We start from the raw sequence: 19,904 nt of genomic DNA, 5'->3' as shown, positions 1-19,904 counted from the left end.
TGGGTTCACCTCCTACCAGACATGACTCTATGTGTTCACCTCCTACCACATGACTCTATGGGTTCACCTCCTACCAGACATGACTCTATGTGTTCACCTCCTACCAGACGTGACTCTATGGGTTCACCTCCTACCACATGACTCTATGGGTTCACCTCCTACCACATGTCTCTATGGGTTCACCTCCTACCAGACATGACTCTATGGGTTCACCTCCTACCAGACATGACTCTATGGGTTCACCTCCTACCACATGACTCTATGGGTTCACATCCTACCAGACATGACTCTATGGGTTCACCTCCTACCAGACATGACTCTCTGGGTTCACCTCCTACCAGACATGACTCTATGGGTTCACCTCCTACCACATGACTCTATGGGTTCACCTCCTACCAGACATGACTCTATGGGTTCACCTCCTACCACATGACTCTATGGGTTCACCTCCTACCAGACATGACTCTATGGGTTCACCTCCTACCACATAACTCTATGGGTTCACCTCCTACCAGACATGACTCTATGGGTTCACCTCCTACCAGACATGACTCTCTGGGTTCACCTCCTACCAGACATGACTCTATGGGTTCACCTCCTACCAGACATGACTCTATGGGTTCACCTCCTACCACATAACTCTATGGGTTCACCTCCTACCACATGACTCTATGGGTTCACCTCCTACCAGACATGACTCTATGGGTTCACCTCCTACCAGACATGACTCTATGGGTTCACCTCCTACCAGACATGACTCTATGGGTTCACCTCCTACCACATGACTCTATGGGTTCACCTCCTACCACATGACTCTATGGGTTCACCTCCTACCAGACATGACTCTATGGGTTCACCTCCTACCACATGACTCTATGGGTTCACCTCCTACCAGACATGACTCTATGGGTTAGCCTCCTACCACATGACTCTATGGGTTCACCTCCTACCAGACATGACTCTATGGGTTCACCTCCTACCAGACATGACTCTATGGGTTCACCTCCTACCACATGACTCTATGGGTTCACATCCTACCAGACATGACTCTATGGGTTCACCTCCTACCAGACATGACTCTCTGGGTTCACCTCCTACCAGACATGACTCTCTGGGTTCACCTCCTACCAGACATGACTCTCTGGGTTCACCTCCTACCAGACATGACTCTATGGGTTCACCTCCTACCAGACATGACTCTATGGGTTCACCTCCTACCAGACATGACTCTATGGGTTCACCTCCTACCACATGACTCTATGGGTTCACCTCCTACCAGACATGACTCTATGGGTTCACCTCCTACCAGACATGACTCTATGGGTTCACCTCCTACCAGACATGACTCTATGGGTTCACCTCCTACCAGACATGACTCTATGGGTTCACCTCCTACCACATGACTCTATGGGTTCACCTCCTACCAGACATGACTCTATGGGTTCACCTCCTACCAGACATGACTCTATGGGTTCACCTCCTACCACATGACTCTATGGGTTCACCTCCTACCACATGACTCTATGGGTTCACCTCCTACCAGACATGACTCTATGGGTTCACCTCCTACCACATGACTCTATGGGTTCACCTCCTACCACATGACTCTATGGGTTCACGTCCTACCAGACATGACTCTATGGGTTCACCTCCTACCAGACATGACTCTATGGGTTCACCTCCTACCATATGACTCTATGGGTTCACCTCCTACCACATGACTCTATGGGTTCACCTCCTACCAGACATGACTCTATGGGTTCACCTCCTACCACATGACTCTATGGGTTCACCTCCTACCACATGACTCTATGGGTTCACCTCCTACCAGACATGACTCTATGGGTTCACCTCCTACCAGACATGACTCTATGGGTTCACCTCCTACCAGACATGACTCTATGGGTTCACCTCCTACCACATGACTCTATGGGTTCACCTCCTACCAGACATGACTCTATGGGTTCACCTCCTACCACATAACTCTATGGGTTCACCTCCTACCAGACATGACTCTATGGGTTCACCTCCTACCAGACATGACTCTCTGGGTTCACCTCCTAACAGACATGACTCTATGGGTTCACCTCCTACCAGACATGACTCTATGGGTTCACCTCCTACCACATAACTCTATGGGTTCACCTCCTACCACATGACTCTATGGGTTCACCTCCTACCAGACATGACTCTATGGGTTCACCTCCTACCAGACATGACTCTATGGGTTCACCTCCTACCAGACATGACTCTATGGGTTCACCTCCTACCACATGACTCTATGGGTTCACCTCCTACCACATGACTCTATGGGTTCACCTCCTACCAGACATGACTCTATGGGTTCACCTCCTACCACATGACTCTATGGGTTCACCTCCTACCAGACATGACTCTATGGGTTAGCCTCCTACCACATGACTCTATGGGTTCACCTCCTACCAGACATGACTCTATGGGTTCACCTCCTACCAGACATGACTCTATGGGTTCACCTCCTACCACATGACTCTATGGGTTCACATCCTACCAGACATGACTCTATGGGTTCACCTCCTACCAGACATGACTCTCTGGGTTCACCTCCTACCAGACATGACTCTCTGGGTTCACCTCCTACCAGACATGACTCTCTGGGTTCACCTCCTACCAGACATGACTCTATGGGTTCACCTCCTACCAGACATGACTCTATGGGTTCACCTCCTACCAGACATGACTCTATGGGTTCACCTCCTACCACATGACTCTATGGGTTCACCTCCTACCAGACATGACTCTATGGGTTCACCTCCTACCAGACATGACTCTATGGGTTCACCTCCTACCAGACATGACTCTATGGGTTCACCTCCTACCACATGACTCTATGGGTTCACCTCCTACCACATGACTCTATGGGTTCACCTCCTACCAGACATGACTCTATGGGTTCACCTCCTACCAGACATGACTCTATGGGTTCACCTCCTACCACATGAATGGAATGTCTCATTTAGAATCTTGTTCCATGATTCAGTTTGTGGACCGACATTCCGAGGCTTGTTTCTGACTGTTCTGTTTTAGCTTATCATCACAACAAGCTCATGGTGGTTCAAGTCAAGAATCGATTTCATTCTCTCTCTCTTGCGCGCGCGCGACAAACAAAAGGAAAATAAACAAGGGAAATGAACAATCAGAAATTAACAATAAACATTACACTAACAAGTTTTAAAATAATATAGACATTTCAAATGTTATATTATTGGCTATGTACAGTGTTGTAACAATGTGCAAAGTATGAAAGGGAAGATACTTTAGTATGTCTAGTGTATATGGACACCCTTTCAAATTAGTGGATTTGGCTATTTCAGCCACACCCGTTGCTTACAGGTGTATAAAATCGAGCACACAGCCATGCAATTTCCATAGACAAACGTTGGCAGTAGAATGGCCTTACTGAAGAGCTCAGTGACTTTCAACGTGGCACCGTCATAGGATGCCACCTTTCCAACGAGTCAGTTCATCACATTTCTGCCCTGCTAGAGCTGCCCCGGTCAACTGTAAGTGCCATTATTGTGAAGTGGAAACGTCTAGGAGCAACAACGGCTCACCTACGAAGTGGTAGGCCACCCAAGCTCACAGAACGGGACTGCCGAGTGCTGAAGTGCATAGCGCGTAAAAATCGTCTGTCCTCAGTTGCAACACTCACTACCGAGTTCCAAACTGCCTCTAGAAGAAACGGCAGCATAATAACGGTAATAGCTTCATGAAATGGGTTTCCATGGCCGAGCAGCCGTACACAAGCCTAAGATCACCAACGCTACAGCATACAATGGCATTCTAGACGATTCTGTGCTTCCAACTTTGTGGCAACAGTTTGGTGAATGTCACACCCTGATCTGTTTCACCTCTTTGTGCTTGTCTCCACCCCCCTCGAGGTATCGCCCACCTTCCTCATTATCCCCAGTGTATTTATATCTGTGTTCTCTGTTTTGTCTGTGGCCAGTTAGTTTTGTTTTTCAAGCCTACCAGCGGTTTTTCCCCTTGCTCCTGTCTTTTTCTAGTTCCTGTTTTCTAGTTTTCACGGTTTTGACCATTCTACCTGCCCTGACCCAGAGTCTGCCTGCCGTTCTGTACCTTATGGTCTCTGATCTGGATTACTGACCTCTGCCTGCCCTTGACCTGTCGTTCAACAATGTCTGCATCTGGATCTTCTCCTGAAATGTGATAGTACGAACTGGCCATGACTGACCCAGCAGACTTGGACCAGATCCGCAACGCCCTCTCCTCCCCAAGGAGCCACCATTGGAAGGCACGAGGAGTTGCTTCGTGGTCTTGTGGAAGGGTTCCAGACCTTGTCCGAACGCCATGACCGAGTGTTGAACACATTGCTGGAGCAATTCGGTGGGTGGTCTGTTAGGCAGCCTACTACGACGGTAACTTCCCAGCCCCTCAGTAACCTGGTTGTTAGCAGTGCCACCACCCAGTACACCCCGATTTACACGGGAACCCCGCTCCCCCGGAACACTTCGATGAAGCGTCGGGCACCTGTCGGGCGTTTCTCGCTCAGTGTTTCCTCATGATCGAGCTGCAGCCCTCCTCCTTCCCCTCGGATCGCTCTAAGATAGCGTACCTCATCACGCTGATGTCCAGGAGGGCTCTCGCCTGGGCTATGGCAGTATGGGAACAACATTCGGCTGTATGCTTCAGTCTGGAGGAATTCGTGGCGGAGGTGAAGAAAGTTTTCGATGCTCCATTGCCCGTGAGAGAGGCTGCCCGGAAGTTACTCCAGCTTCGGCAAGACTCCCGCAGTGTGGCAGACTATGTGGTGGATTTCCACACGTTGGCAGCTGAGAGTGCCTGGAACCCGGAGGTGCTGTTCGACATGTTCCTGCACGGAGTATCGGAGGAAGTAAAGGACGAGCTTGCAGCCTGGGAACTACCGACGGATCTTGACTCGCTCATCGCCTTGACCATTTGGATCGATGGGCGACTACATGAGCGAAGGAAGGAGAGGAGGTTCGATTTCTCTCACTCGCCCAAGGCTTCCACCTCGCCTCCGAGACATCCCGGAAGTCCCCAACGGCGCCGTTGCCGAGAGAACCCGGGGCTACCCGAGTTCCCCCGAGAGTCTCCGAAGTCAGCCAATTCACCTCTTCCCGAGCCGATGCAACTAGGCAGAGCTAGGCTGTCCCTAGTCGAACGGCTATACAGGCTTCACATGAAGAGTTGCCTGTATTGCGGGACTAGTGGTCATTTCGTGGCCACCTGTCCACTAAAATAACAGGCTCACCGGTAGGAGCGAGTATTCTGGTGGGCCGTACGGATAACGTTCCTTCTCCCCTTACTCGCTCCCCTTTTCATGCCATCTTGGTGTGTGGGAATCAGTTAATCTCTCCGGGTACTCATCGACTCTGGGGCCGATGACCGCTTTATGGACGCTACCCTGGCGTCCGAGCTGGGCATCCCCACTGGGCATCCCACTGAGCCCCTCTCCATTCCCATGGATGTTGGTGCGCTGGACGGGCACTCTATAGGCCGGGTCACCCACAATACCACCCCCATCAACCTACGAGTGTCAGGGAACCACAGCGAGACGATCCAATTCCTGCTTATTAAGTCTCCTCAGGTTCCTGTGGTATTGGGATTCTCTTGGCTCCAGCGACACAATCCCCTTATTGAGTGGTCTGCTGGTGCCATCATGGGCTGGAGCCGGTTCTGCCACGCTCATTGCCTGAAGTCAGCGCAGCCTGCCCCGGGACGTCTTCCTGGGGGCTCGGAAGTTGCCCCGGACCTTTCCACCATTTCCATGGAGTACCAGGACCTCCGGCAGGTGTTCAGTAAGGCCCGGACCACTTCGCTTCCGCCGTACCGACTCTATGACTGCGGGATTGACATTCTCCCAGGCACCACTTTGTCCTGGGAAGACTGTACTCTCTGTCGGGTCTGGAGACCAAGGCTATAGAGACCTACATTGAGGACTCTCTAGCTGCAGGGTTCATCCGTCCTTCTGCCACCCTCGCCGGCGCAGGGTTCTTCTTTGTGGAGCAGAAGGACAAAACCGCTACCCCCTACCACTCATCTCCTTGGCCTTTGAGCCGCTCCAGGGGACCACCATGTTGGGCCTACGGAACGCCCTACCACCTGGTGCGGATACGGAAAGTGGACGAGTGGAAGACTGCCTTCAACATGGCCAGCGGTCACTACGAGTATCTGGTCATGCCATTTGGCCTTACCAACGCCCCTGCTGTGTTTCAGGCTCTGGTTAATGATGTTCTCCGTGACATGTTGAACTGGTTCATCTTCGTCTACCTCGACGACATCCTTGTTTTCTCCCGCTCCGCCCAAGAACACATGCTCCATGTCCGACAGGTTCTCCAACGGCTCCTGGAGAACCAGCTTTTTGTGAAAGCAGAGAATTGCGAATTCCATCACTCCACCATCCACTTCCTGGGTTACATCATCGCTGCAGGGAGTGTACAGATAGATCCCGGGAAGGTGAGAGCAGTGGTGGATTGCCCCCAACCTACTTCCAGAGTGCAACTGCAACGTTTCCTGGGATTCTCCAACTTTTATTGCCGCTTTATCTGGTGTTTCAGCACCCTGGCTTCCCTCCTGTCTGCACTCACCTCTCCCATTGTTCCGTTCACGTGGTCCCCAGCTGCTGGCCAAGCGTTCCGGGATCTCAAACACCGTTTCACCACAGCTCCCATCTTGGTTCATCCTGACCCGTACCGCCAGTTCATGGTGGAGGCCGATGCTTCGGATGTCGGAGTGGGGGCTGTCCTGTCACAGTGTTCTACCCTGGAGAGGAACTACGATGTGAGGAATAGTGAGCTTCTCGCGGTGAAGATGGTGATGTAGGAGTGGAGGCACTGGCTGGAGGTGGCGGAACATCCGTTCATTGTGTGGACAGACCACAACAACCTGGAATATCTCCGCACCGCCAAGCGTCTCAATTCCATGCAAGCTAGGTGGGCCCTGCTTTTCACCCGGTTCAACTTCTCCATCTCATACTGATCGGGATCCAAGAATGTCAAGCCGGATGCACTGTCACGCCGCTATAGCCCCGCGGCTACAACCCCAGAACCCGAGATTATCCTTCCCGTTGTACCTAGAAGAGAGCCGGGTCGGCTCTTCTCAAGCCCACCTCCAGGTATCGACGACGAACAGACCGCAACTGGACCCCGGCACCCCTGTATCGTCTCCGGCACAGGGTATTGCTGTCCACCCGAGATCTGCCCGCCCGGGTGGAGTCCCGCAAACTTTCCCCCCCCGGGTTTATCGTCCCTTTCCCCATCTCCAAGATCATTAGCCCCTCTGCTGTTCGTCTTCTGTTGCCCCGTGCCCTCCGTATACATCCCGCTTTTCATGTGTCTAGGATCAAACCCATGTCTCACAGTCCTTTGTCTCCTGTTTCCATTTTGAGACAAAATTAAAAATGCAAATAAGCCAATAGGCAAAGGGGAAGCCTATATTTTCTAAATCTCTGTATGGTAATAATAATACATTTTATTTTGTCAAGTGGTTTCTTGCATCATACAACACAATACAATGCAATTTACAGTCACCTATTTGGGCCGTGGTGTCACAGGCGAAGTAAAACATCATGAATTAATGTCGAGCCCTTCATAATGTAAAAACGTATGGACTGAACACCACATATAGGAGAAATCAACAGCTATTTCCATGTGATAATGTTATGGGATTTGCTCCATTGGTTTTGTTGGTAGACCTACATTATGCTCCAATAGCCACAATTACCTATTGGCTTCTATTCTGAAACTGTAAAGATACAGCCTCAGTGTTCACGGGAAACGGCGGAAATTCTCACAACGATCAAGTTTCCGCTCATAAGACCTAAAATTTGCTCAGTGCCTCCAAACATTGGAGGGAACATTGGTCAAACATTTGTCAGGAGGTTAGGAAGTGCAGCTCAGTTTCCACCTCATTTTGTGGGCAGTGTGCACATAGCCTGTCTTCTCTTGAGAGCCAGGTCTGCCTACGGCAGCCTTTCTCAGTAGCAAGGCTATGCTCACTGAGTCTGTACATAGTCAAAGATTTCCTAAAGTTTGTGTCAGTCACAGTGGTCAGGTATTCTGCCACTGTGTACTCTCTGTTTAGGGCCAAATAGCATTCTAGTTTGCTTTGTTTTTTTGTTAATTCTTTCCAATGTGTCAAGTAATTATCTTTTTGTTTTCTAATGATTTGGTTGGGTCTAATAGTGTTGCTGTCCTGGGGCTCTGTGGGGTCTGTTTGTGTTTGTGAACAGAGCCCCAGGACCAGCTTGCTTAGGGGGACTCTACTCCAGGTTCATCTCTCTGTAGGTGATGGCTTTGTTATGGAAGGTTTGGGAATCGCTTCCTTTTAGGTGGTTATAAAATTGGCGCTTTTCTGGATTTTGATAATTAGTGGGAATCGTCATAATTCTGCTCTGCGTGCATTATTTGGTGTTTTACGTTGTACACAGAGGATGTTTTAGCAGAATTCTTCATGCAGAGTCTCAATTTGGTGTTTGTCCCATTTTGTGAATTCTTGGTTGGTGAGCGGACCCCAGACCTCACAACCATAGTGGGCAATGGTTTCAGCGACGTGAGAGACTAATCAATAACTACAGGAAGTGTTTGGTTGGAGTCATTGCAGCTAATGGGAGTACAACCAGTTATTGAGTGTAAAGGGGCAATTACTTTTTCACACAGGGGCATTGGGTGTTGCATAAATTTGTTAATGAAATTATTGTGTTATTTATTCACTCAGGTTCCCTTTATCTAATATTATGTTTTGGTTGAAGATCTGACAACATTGGCAGGTAACCTAGTGGTTAGAGCGTTGGGCCAGTAACCAGCAGATAGCCTAGTGGTTAGAGCATTGGGCCAGTAACCAGCAGGTAGCCTAGTGGTTAGAGCGTTGGGCCAGTAACCAGCAGGTAGCCTAGTGGTTAGAGCGTTGGGCCAGTAACCAGTAGGTAGCCTAGTGCTTAGAGCATTGGGCCAGTAACCAGCAGGTAACCTAGTGGTTAGAGCGTTGGGCCAGTAACCAGCAGGTAACCTAGTGGTTAGATCGTTGGGCCAGTAACCAGCAGGTAGCCTAGTGGTTAGAGCGTTGGGCCAGTAACCAGTAGGTAGCCTAGTGCTTAGAGCATTGGGCCAGTAACCAGCAGGTAGCCTTGTGGTTAGAGCGTTGGGCCAGTAACCAGCAGGTAACCTAGTGGTTAGATCGTTGGGCCAGTAACCAGCAGGTAGCCTAGTGGTTAGATCGTTGGGCCAGTAACCAGCAGGTAGCCTAGTGGTTAGATCGTTGGGCCAGTAACCAGCAGGTAGCCTAGTGGTTAGAGCGCTGGGCCAGTAACCAGCAGGTAACCTAGTGGTTAGAGCGCTGGGCCAGTAACCAGCAGGTAGCCTAGTGGTTAGAGCATTGGGCCAGTAACCGTAAAGGTTGTTGGATCGAATCCCTGAGCTGACAAGGTAAAAATCTGTCATTCTGCCCCTGAACAAGGCAGTTAACCCACTGTTTCCCGGTAGGCCGTCATTGTAAATAAGAATTTGTTCTGAACTGACGTGCCTAGTTAAATAAAGGTAAAATAAAAAAGTATCCAAAATATGCAAAAATAGAGACATTTAGAAAGGGGCACCGGAGGAGGAATTGTTTCTCTGTTGAGATTAGTTCCTTATTTATTTCTAACCAAATGTAAAATGTTCCTGTTTTGATTAATTTAATAGAGTGAGTTACGTCTGATCTGTACCAAATTAACATACCCTCTGAGTCTCTTCCCTGTTTCACACCTGGTAGTTTGGTGGATGGGACTACCAGCTCTCTGTAACCTAAAGGGCAACCAGTGGGTCAATATCCTCTATAACTTGTTTGTTGTAGGCTGACAATGTCTGTATTTCTGATTTCGTTGATGAAATCTTTGTTCTTGTTCTTTAGGCCAAAGGCAGGTGACCTCAGACTTTGTATATTCCAGGATGAGATAGTAAAAGCTTTCTCTCTCTCTGTCTGTTAGGATGCGGTACGGAGTTTGAGGCCGGTGAATGAGGTTTCTCTGTCCATCTCCAGGTGTGTGTGTGTGTGTGTGTGTGTGTGTGCGGGTGTGTGTGCGGTGTGTGTGTGATGTGTGTGTGCGGGTGTGTGTGTGTGTGCGGGTGTGTGTGTGTGTGTGTGTGTGTGTGTGTGTGTGTGTGTGTGTGTGTGTGTGTAACCAGGTCTCTGTCTATCCATCTCCAGTCGGACAGACACCGGTGTCCACGCCCTTGGAAACTCCGCCCACTTCGACCTCCAGCGGCAGAACGGCAAGCCCCCATTTGCTGAAGAGGTCCTGGTTGACGCCCTCAACTTCCACCTGAGGCCAGAGCCAATCAGGTGAGAGCACCTTTCCTTATTTGGTCATTATTTAATTGAATCTGCTGGAAGAGTCCGGATTCAGCTCAAACTAAATATTCCACTCTGGATTCATTTAAACAATCAATCAATGAACAAATCAGTCAATCAATCAATAAAACAGTTTGTACCACATCAGACAAAATAAGCAAATGGATATGCATTTGAAGGCTCTTTCTGGCAGAAAATTTATAGAAATATGTTCACAATTCACAATACCTGGTTGCACCAAGGTTAAATGAATAAGAATTATATTTTAATGCATAAAAGAGTAAGGATTAGAGCTGTTAGGACTGTATTACCGCCACACCGGGGGTCACGAGTCATGAAGGAAGTCAAATTCCACGTGACCGTTTAGTCACGATAATTAAGCTTCTCCAAGCTCTGATGCTCCTGCTGGTCGTTAGTAGTCTACCAGACTAGCTAACTGCCTGCTACTCAGCACTCTATTGTCCCTCTAATCACTCTGACATCAATGCAAATGTAATCGAAAATGTTATCAAACACTACATGAGAGCTCATGTTGCGTAACGTTTCTATAGGCTATGCAATTGCGTGAGAAAACAGAGTAATGGCCTCTATTAAAAAGAGGAGGATCCCATCAGCTTTCTATTGGCTAGGCCTACTATATTTATTTCTCAACTTTCCTAATATTAGCAGGGCTTAGAATGTGAAGAAATAACCTAATAGTTTATTAATATTTTAAGATAAACGTTCTGATCTGTTGTGTCAGACACATTGCGTAAAACAGTTTTTTTTTTATGCTAGTGGTTGTATTCATTTGGGATCTATCGTATCCCACAACTGTCCCAGACTATGTTTGGAATATTTATGGGAGATAGTAGATTAACATAGGCTAGTGCTTTTGCTGTTCGTTAGGACTACTCATCTTGTTGGCTGATGAAAAGTAAATGTGGACAGTTCTTCCAATATCTTCAACATGCATCACCTCGTAATATTCACTTGTAGCCTGTGAGAAAGACCTGATCACGTGATGGAGATGTGAGTGAGAGTCGCTTCAGATTGCGCAGCACTTCAGGCTGCAAAAGGCATGGATTTTTATAGGGTGCATTTCGGCCACAAAGGGGATGCCGCCGTGAAATTCGAGACATTATCAAGTGCTTGTCAAATTGTGAATGAGAGACTGATGAAGTGTGTACAGCCTGCACAAAAAACAAAGCAGAGCTCATGCCTTTCAAGCTACTTTTTTCAAATCATCATTAGAGTCGTATCATTCAGCCTTACAATGTACTAAACATCAAACAACATTTGTAGAACAACTAAAGTTACATGAATAACTCTAAATTAAGCATATAGGAGGACCTGTTTCTTTGTTAACTGCTCGACACAGAATAGCCGCATGTGAGAACTCCCTCAAATCATTTGTAGAAAAGATTTATATTTTATTCAGCTTTGTTCAATTATATTCTTCATACTATAAAATAATGCCACGGAATTATAAGCAAATGTTGTCTGCTAATTGAACTAGTGTAGCTCACAACCCACAACCATTTGGCATAGCCTCATCAGCACCAAACATCAAATCAAAATAAAATAAAATCTAATTGTATTTGTCACATGCACCGAATACAACAGGTGTAGACCTTACAGTGAAATGTTTACTTACAGGCCCTTAACCAACAATGCAGTTTAAAAATATGAATAAGAAATAAAAGTAACAAATAATTAAAGAGCAGCAATAAATAACAATAGCCAGGCTATATACAGGGGGGGTACCTGTACAGAGTCAATGTGGAGGCTATATACAGGGGGGGTACCTGTACAGAGTCAATGTGGAGGCTATATACAGGGGGGGGGTACCGGTACAGAGTCAATGTGGAGGCTATATACAGGGGGTACTGGTACAGAGTCAATGTGGAGGCTATATACAGGGGGGGTACCGGTACAGAGTCAATGTGGAGGCTATATACAGGGGGGGTACCGGTACAGAGTCAATGTGGAGGCTATATACAGGGGGTACCGGTACAGAGTCAATGTGGAGGCTATATACAGGGGGTACTGGTACAGAGTCAATGTGGAGGCTATATACAGGGGGTACCGGCACAGAGTCAATATGGAGACTATATACAGGGGGGGTACCGGTACAGAGTCAATGTGGAGGCTGTACACAGGGGGTACCGGTACAGAGTCAATGTGGAGGCTATATACAGGGTGTTACGGTACAGAGTCAATGTGGAGGCTATATACAGGGGGTACCGGTACAGAGTCAATGTGGAGGCTATATACAGGGGGTACCTGTACAGAGTCAATGTGGAGGCTATATACAGGGGGTACCGGTACAGAGTCAATGTGCAGGCTATATACAGGGTGTACCGGTATAGAGTCAATGTGGAGGCTATATACAAGGGGGTACCTGTACAGAGTCAATGTGGAGGCTATATACAGGGGGGGTACCGGTACAGAGTCAATGTGGAGGCTATATACAGGGGGTACCGGTACAGAGTCAATGTGGAGGCTATATACAGGGGGGGGTACCGGTACAGAGTCAATGTGGAGGCTATATACAGGGGGGGTACCGGTACAGAGTCAATGTGGAGGCTATATACAGGGGGGGTACCGGTACAGAGTCAATGTGGAGGCTATATACAGGGGGGGTACCGGTACAGAGTCAATGTGGAGGCTAGATACAGGGGGTACCTGTACAGAGTCAATGTGGAGGCTATATACAGGGGGTACCGGTACAGAGTCAATGTGCAGGCTATATACAGGGTGTACCGGTATAGAGTCAATGTGGAGGCTATATACAAGGGGGTACCTGTACAGAGTCAATGTGGAGGCTATATACAGGGGGGGTACCGGTACAGAGTCAATGTGGAGGCTATATACAGGGGGGGTACCGGTACAGAGTCAATGTGGAGGCTATATACAGGGGGGGTACCGGTACAGAGTCAATGTGTAGGCTATATACAGGGGGGGTACCGGTACAGAGTCAATGTGGAGGCTATATACAGGGGGGGTACCGGCACAGAGTCAATATGGAGACTATATACAGGGGGGGTACCGGTACAGAGTCAATGTGGAGGCTGTACACAGGGGGTACCGGTACAGAGTCAATGTGGAGGCTATATACAGGGTGTTACGGTACAGAGTCAATGTGGAGGCTATATACAGGGGGTACTGGTACAGAGTCAATGTGGAGGCTATATACAGGGTGTTACGGTACAGAGTCAATGTGGAGGCTATATACAGGGGGTACCGGTACAGAGTCAATGTGGAGGCTATATACAGGGGGTACTGGTACAGAGTCAATGTGGAGGCTATATACAGGGGGGTACCGGTACAGAGTCAATGTGGAGGCTATATACAGGGGGTACCGGTACAGAGTCAATGTGGAGGCTATATACAGGGGGTACTGGTACAGAGTCAATGTGGAGGCTATATACAGGGGATACCGGTACAGAGTCAATGTGGAGGCTATATACAGGGTGTTACGGTACAGAGTCAATGTGGAGGCTATACACAGGGGGTACCGGTACAGAGTCAATGTGGAGGCTATATACAGGGGGTACCAGTACAGAGTCAATGTGGAGGCTATATACAGGGGGTACCGGTACAGAGTCAGTGTGGAGGCTATATACAGGGGGTACCGGTACAGAGTCAATGTGGAGGCTATATACAGGGGGTACCGGTACAGAGTCAATGTGGAGGCTATATACAGGGTGTTACGGTGCAGAGTCAATGTGGAGGCTATATACAGGGGGTACCGGTACAGAGTCAATGTGGAGGCTATATACAGGGGGTACCGGTACAGAGTCAATGTGGAGGCTATATACAGGGGGTACCGGTACAGAGTCAGTGTGGAGGCTATATACAGGGGGTACCGGTACAGAGTCAATGTGGAGGCTATATACAGGGGGTACCGGTACAGAGTCAATGTGGAGGCTATATACAAGGGGTACCCGTACAGAGTCAATGTGGAGGCTATATACAGGGGTTACCGGCACAGAGTCAATTTGCGGTTAGTTGAGGTAATTGAGGTAGTATGTACATGTAGAGTTATACACATAAGGACTCTGAGTATTTCAGAGAAAAAAAAGAATAGCATAGACTACATTTTGTTCATATCATGCATCTTTAGACCTGTCTAAAATAAATCATGGATTTAGTGTGAAAGTGTAGGCTATATTACATGGATTTATTAGACATTTAAAAAAAAATGGCTTGTAGGCTGTGTGGAAGCCAGTAGATGCTAAATGTGTTTATGTTAATGAATGGTTAATTACCAATGAGAACGACCATTTTATTAAACAGTTGATTATGGGTAGAGAGCATTAGCTGATTGAATAAATGTGATTCACTGCTTTTATCATACAGTCTGATCTCAATACACAGATGTACATGCAAGGTGCAGTGTGTGTGTGTGTGTGTGTGTGTGTGTGTGTGTGTGTGTGTGTGTGTGTGTGTCTACTCTGCAGTGTTTTGTTGCCTCATCTACTATGTAAAGCTCACAGACCTGTCAGGAGCTAAAAATAGACCTTTCAAATCAGGGATGATATTCTCTCTCTCTCCCTCTCTCTCTCTCTCCCTCTCTCTCTCCCCCTCGCTCTCTGTCCCCCTCTCTTTTTCTCTCTCTCTCTCACTCTCTTTCTCACCCTCTCTCTCTCTCTCTCTCTCTCTCTCTCTCTCTCTCTCTCTCTCTCTCTCTCTCTCTCCCTCTCTCCCTCTCTCTCCTCTCAGATCAAAGTCATAAGCTCTTTTTTCAGACTGACGTTTTTTTGAGTCATCAGCCTGGCTGAAAGGGAGGGAGGGAGGGAGGGAGGGAGAAGCTCCCGAGCATCAGAGCGTTAATCTAGAAAGCTGTGGGAACGTTTGGGAAGGGGATTCTCTATGTCTCTGGGGTGATAGAATCCGAACATCTCATTCCAAAATCATGGACATTAACATGGAGTTGGTCCCCCCCTTTGCTGCTATAACAGCCTCCACTCTTCTGGGAAGGCTTTCCACTAGATGTTGGAACATTGCTGCGGGGACTTGCTTCCATTCAGCCACAAGAGCATTAGCGGATGTTGGGCGATTAGGCCTAGCTCGCAGTCGGCGTTCCATTTCATCCCAAAGGTGTTCGATGGGGTTGAGGTCAGGGCTCTGGTGCAGGCCTGCCAAGTTCTTCCACACCGATCTCGACAAACCATTTCTGTATGGACCTCGCTTTTTGCTCGGGGGCATTGTCATGCTGAAACAGGAAAGGGCCTTCCCCAAAGTTGGAAGCACAGAATCGTCTAGAATGTTATTGTATGCTGTAGCGTTAAGATTTCCGCCACCAAACTTTACATTTGGCACTATGCATTCGGCAGGTAGCGATCTCCTGGCATTTGCCAAACCAAGATTCGTCCGTCGGACTGCCAGATGGTGAAGCGTGATTCACCACTCCAGAGAACGCGTTTCCACTGATCCAGAGTCCAATGAAGGAGAGCTTTACACCACTCCAGCTGACGCTTGCCATTACACATAGTGATCTTAGGCTTGTGTGCAGCTGCTTGGCCATGGAAACACATTTCATGAAGCTTCCGACGAACAGTTATTGTGCTGACGCTGCTTCAAGAGGCAGTTTGGAAATTGGTAGTGAGTGTTGCAACCGAGGACAGACAATTTTTCAGCACTCGGCAGTCCCATTCTGTGAGCATGTGGGGCCTACCACTTCGCGGCTGAGCCGTTGTTGCTCCTAGACATTTCCACTTCACATAACAGCACTTACAGTTGACCGGTTGAACTGACTTGTTTGAAAGGTGGCATCCTATGATGGTGCCACGTTGAAAGTCACTGATTTCTACAGTAAGGCCATTCTACTGCCAACGTTTGTCTATGGCTGTGTGCTCGATTTTATACACCTGTAAGCAACGGGTGTCGCTGAAATAGCCGAATCCACTAATTTGAATGGGTGTCCACATACTTTTGTATATCCAGTACCAGTCAAAAGTTTGGACACATCTACTCATCCCAGGGTTTTTCTTAATTATTTACTATTTTCTACATTGTAGAATAATAGTGAGGATATCTACACTATGAAATAACACATATTTCACATAGTTCCCCAGAATCACCCATGGTTTTTGTCTGTCCCCCAGAATCACCCATGGTTTTTGTCTGTCCCCCAGAATCACCCGTGCCTACCGGGTCCCCGGTGGGTTCCATGCCCGTTTCCGCGCTGTGTCTCGGACGTACGTCTACCGGCTAGCCGCGGGCGTCACTCATCACTCCTGCACGCCACTGACCGATGCTAACCTCTGCTGGGGGTTACGCCACATGTGAGTTACCCTGGCAACCGTGTGTGTGTGTGTGTGTGTGTGTGTGTGTGTGTGTGTGTGTGCGCTGCATGTCTCAGTATGCAAATCACACGTAAGGGGAGACCCCAAAGCAATTCCTTCCAGAGCAGCTCAGGAATCACTCACACTAAGACAATAGAGTTTGCAATACATGAATAATGAAGGCAAATAACACACGTTGTGTAGAGAATCAGCACATTAAGGCGTGGAGATATCTGACCCAGATAGACACATGAAGTGGAGATATCTGACCCAGATAGACACGTGAAGTGGAGCTATCTGACCCAGACAGACACGTGAAGTGGAGATATCTGACCCAGACAGACACACTCTGAACTGACCCAGACAGACACGTGAAATGGAGATATCTGACCCAGACAGACACGTGAAGTGGAGCTATCTGACCCAGACAGACACATGAAGTGGAGATATCTGACCCAGATAGACACATGAAGTGGAGCTATCTGACCCAGACAGACACATGAAGTGGAGCTATCTGACCCAGACAGACACATGAAGTGGAGATATCTGACCCAGACAGACACGTGAAGTGGAGCTATCTGACCCAGACAGACACGTGAAGTGGAGCTATCTGACCCAGACAGACACATGAAGTGGAGTTATCTGACCCAGACAGACACATGAAGTGGAGCTATCTGACCCAGACAGACACGTGAAGTGGAGATATCTGACCCAGACAGACACATGAAGTGGAGCTATCTGACCCAGACAGACACGTGAAGTGGAGCTATCTGACCCAGACAGACACGTGAAGTGGAGATATCTGACCCAGACAGACACATGAAGTGGAGCTATCTGACCCAGACAGACACATGAAGTGGAGATATCTGACCCAGATAGACACATGAAGTGGAGATATCTGACCCAGACAGACACGTGAAGTGGAGCTATCTGACCCAGACAGACACATGAAGTGGAGATATCTGACCCAGATAGACACATGAAGTGGAGCTATCTGACCCAGACAGACACATGAAGTGGAGATATCTGACCCAGATAGACACATGAAGTGGAGATATCTGACCCAGATAGACACATGAAGTGGAGCTATCTGAACTGACTCAGACAGACAGACAAAAGTCAGGATCAGAGAGGGGGGGGGATCAGAGAGGGGGGGTCAGAGAGGGGGGAGAGGGTGAGCAAGAGAAAGAGGGAGGAGACGGAGAGGTGCAAGACAGAGAGATATAGAGAGAAGGGAAAATAGATGGAGAGACCTAGAAAAAGAGAAAGAGAGAGAGCTAGAAAGGGATAAATAGTGAGAGAGAGAAGGAGATAGGAAGGGAGAGAGAAAGAGAGCAATAAGGGGATAAAGAGGGGAGTGGGGGAGAGAGAGGATAACAGAAGAGTTGTTAGAGAATGGAGTGGTTTATGTAACAGGGGAAAGTTATAGCGTGAAGCGTTTCATCTCAAGAGTGTTTTTTTCCCCTCCTCTCCTACCGCTACTCCCCTCGTCGTCCTCCCCTCGTCCTCTCCTCTTCCTCCCCCTTCGTCTCCTCTCCTCCTCCTCCCCCTTCATCTCCTCCTCCTCCTCCTCCGTCTCCTCCCCCCCTCCTCTCCTCCACCCTCCCCCTTCGTCTCCTCCTCTCTTCCTCCCCCCTCCTCTCCTCCTCCTCCTCCTCCGTCTCCTCCCCCCTCCTCTCCTCCACCCTCCCCCTTCGTCTCCTCCTCTCTTCCTCCCCCCTCCTCTCCTCCTCCTCCCCCTTCGTCTCCTCCTCTCCTCCTCCTCCTCCTTCGTCTCCTCCTCTCCTCCTCTCCTCCTCCTCCCCCTTCGTCTCCTCCTCTCTTCCTCCCCCCTCCTCTCCTCCTCCTCCCCCTTCGTCTCCTCCTCTCCTCCTCCTCCGTCTCCTCCCCCCTCCTCTCCTCCTCCTCCCCCTTCGTCTCCTCCCCCCTCCTCTCCTCCTCCTCCCCCTTCGTCTCCTCCTCTCCTCCTCCTCCTCCTTCGTCTCCTCCCCCCTCCTCTCCTCCACCCTCCCCTCTTCTTCTCCTCTCCTCCCCTTTTTGCTCTCTTCACTTTTTTGGGAAAGTAGGCCAAAATAAGCTGCAGGCTTATACAGATGCAGAACAACACCCACGCATGTATGTTTCTCTCTCTCTCTCTCTCCCTCTCTCTCTCTGTCTCTCCCACTGTTGCTCTCCCTCCCTCTATTCCCCCCTCCCTCTCTCTCACATTTCCACTCTCCAATTCTCTCTTGTTTTCTTTCCCTCAGCCTTTATCCATCCCTCCTTTCATCGCTCTCTCTTTTTCACTCCCACCTCCTCTCTCCCTCCCTCCCATCCACAAGGATCCCTGGTATTCAGCAGAACAGTGAGGGAACACTACAGGGCAGTGCCTGAAAAAAACCCCCATCTTAGTTGACCAAGAGGCCTCTGTTCGTTTTTGACCAATCAATTGGTCAAAACATCCTATGTGTTTTAATCAAATCAACTCTATGCACTGAGCTTGTCTGATGCTTTAAGCGCACTGTTTGATGAAATAATTAATAAGACTCACAAATGACTAGAGGGAGACCGACCAGTAATTGATTATATAGGCTGGGCTGGGTGACTGTGACTACAACCCCGTTGTCTCTCTCTCCTCCCGGCTGTAGGAGTGTTTATCACGCTGTCCGTGTTGCTGAAGCTGCAACATAATTACAGCCATTTCTGACTGAAAAGTTCTGTTACCCGAAATCTCTAATTTATCTATGAAAAACATTCCCTCAACCTTTTGCTCTCTTTACGTGACACATGTATGCATCGTATGCACGCGATCAAAGACCTATTCTTACGAATATTACTAGAGAACGTTGGTTATGTAATTATTACTCCAGAATGCCCGTTATTCCAGAGGACGATTCGGGCGGGATTCGTTTTTTTATTTTACCAAATTGCCCCCTGTAATTATTATTATATTATTTTGTAAATAAATTGACAGGTGTTTATTCTAGGCGTGAAGACATGTCCAGGTGATAGTGACACGCTGATAACTTGGTTCCCAAGTTTCTAAACCAAACGGAACCATCTTTCCTATAGTGTCGCCATATTATTTGAATTGAGGAAGTGTGATCATAATCATTAGGGTATTTTAGTAATCCGCAGTACGTCCTAAATGCCCTCCCAGCTTTTAGATGGGAGCTAAAACAGAGCAAGTACACTTGAGATGCATTTTTAAAAGGCTACGGATGACAAAGTTAACTTTTCATTTACGAACGTTTAGGTCAGTTGTATTATTCTGCTGCTTTGCCATCTATTAACACCAAGGGG

The 19,904-nt window shown here is 48.4% G+C and overlaps 1 protein-coding gene across 4 annotated transcripts in view; it reads left to right on the top strand.

Annotated features, from left to right (window-relative positions):
- The window catches only part of pusl1 (pseudouridine synthase like 1), a 52,852-nt gene that overhangs the window by 17,818 nt on the left and 15,130 nt on the right, over nucleotides 1-19,904 (top strand). For 3 of the 4 annotated variants that reach the window (XM_029692829.1, XM_029692827.1, XM_029692828.1), the window contains exons 3-5: nucleotides 9,986-10,038; nucleotides 10,207-10,341; nucleotides 16,473-16,622. In XM_029692829.1, coding sequence (XP_029548689.1) covers nucleotides 9,986-10,038; nucleotides 10,207-10,341; nucleotides 16,473-16,622 — 338 coding nt within the window. The remainder of the gene's footprint in view (nucleotides 1-9,985; nucleotides 10,039-10,206; nucleotides 10,342-16,472; nucleotides 16,623-19,904) is intronic. The other variant, XM_029692830.1, reaches the window with a different exon arrangement.

The sequence above is a fragment of the Salmo trutta genome, chromosome 16 (genome assembly GCF_901001165.1).
Source record: "Salmo trutta chromosome 16, fSalTru1.1, whole genome shotgun sequence".
NCBI classification, from domain to species: Eukaryota; Metazoa; Chordata; class Actinopteri; order Salmoniformes; family Salmonidae; genus Salmo; species Salmo trutta.
Note: the sequence above shows the minus strand (reverse complement) of the source record. Positions and strands in the feature narration are given on the sequence as shown.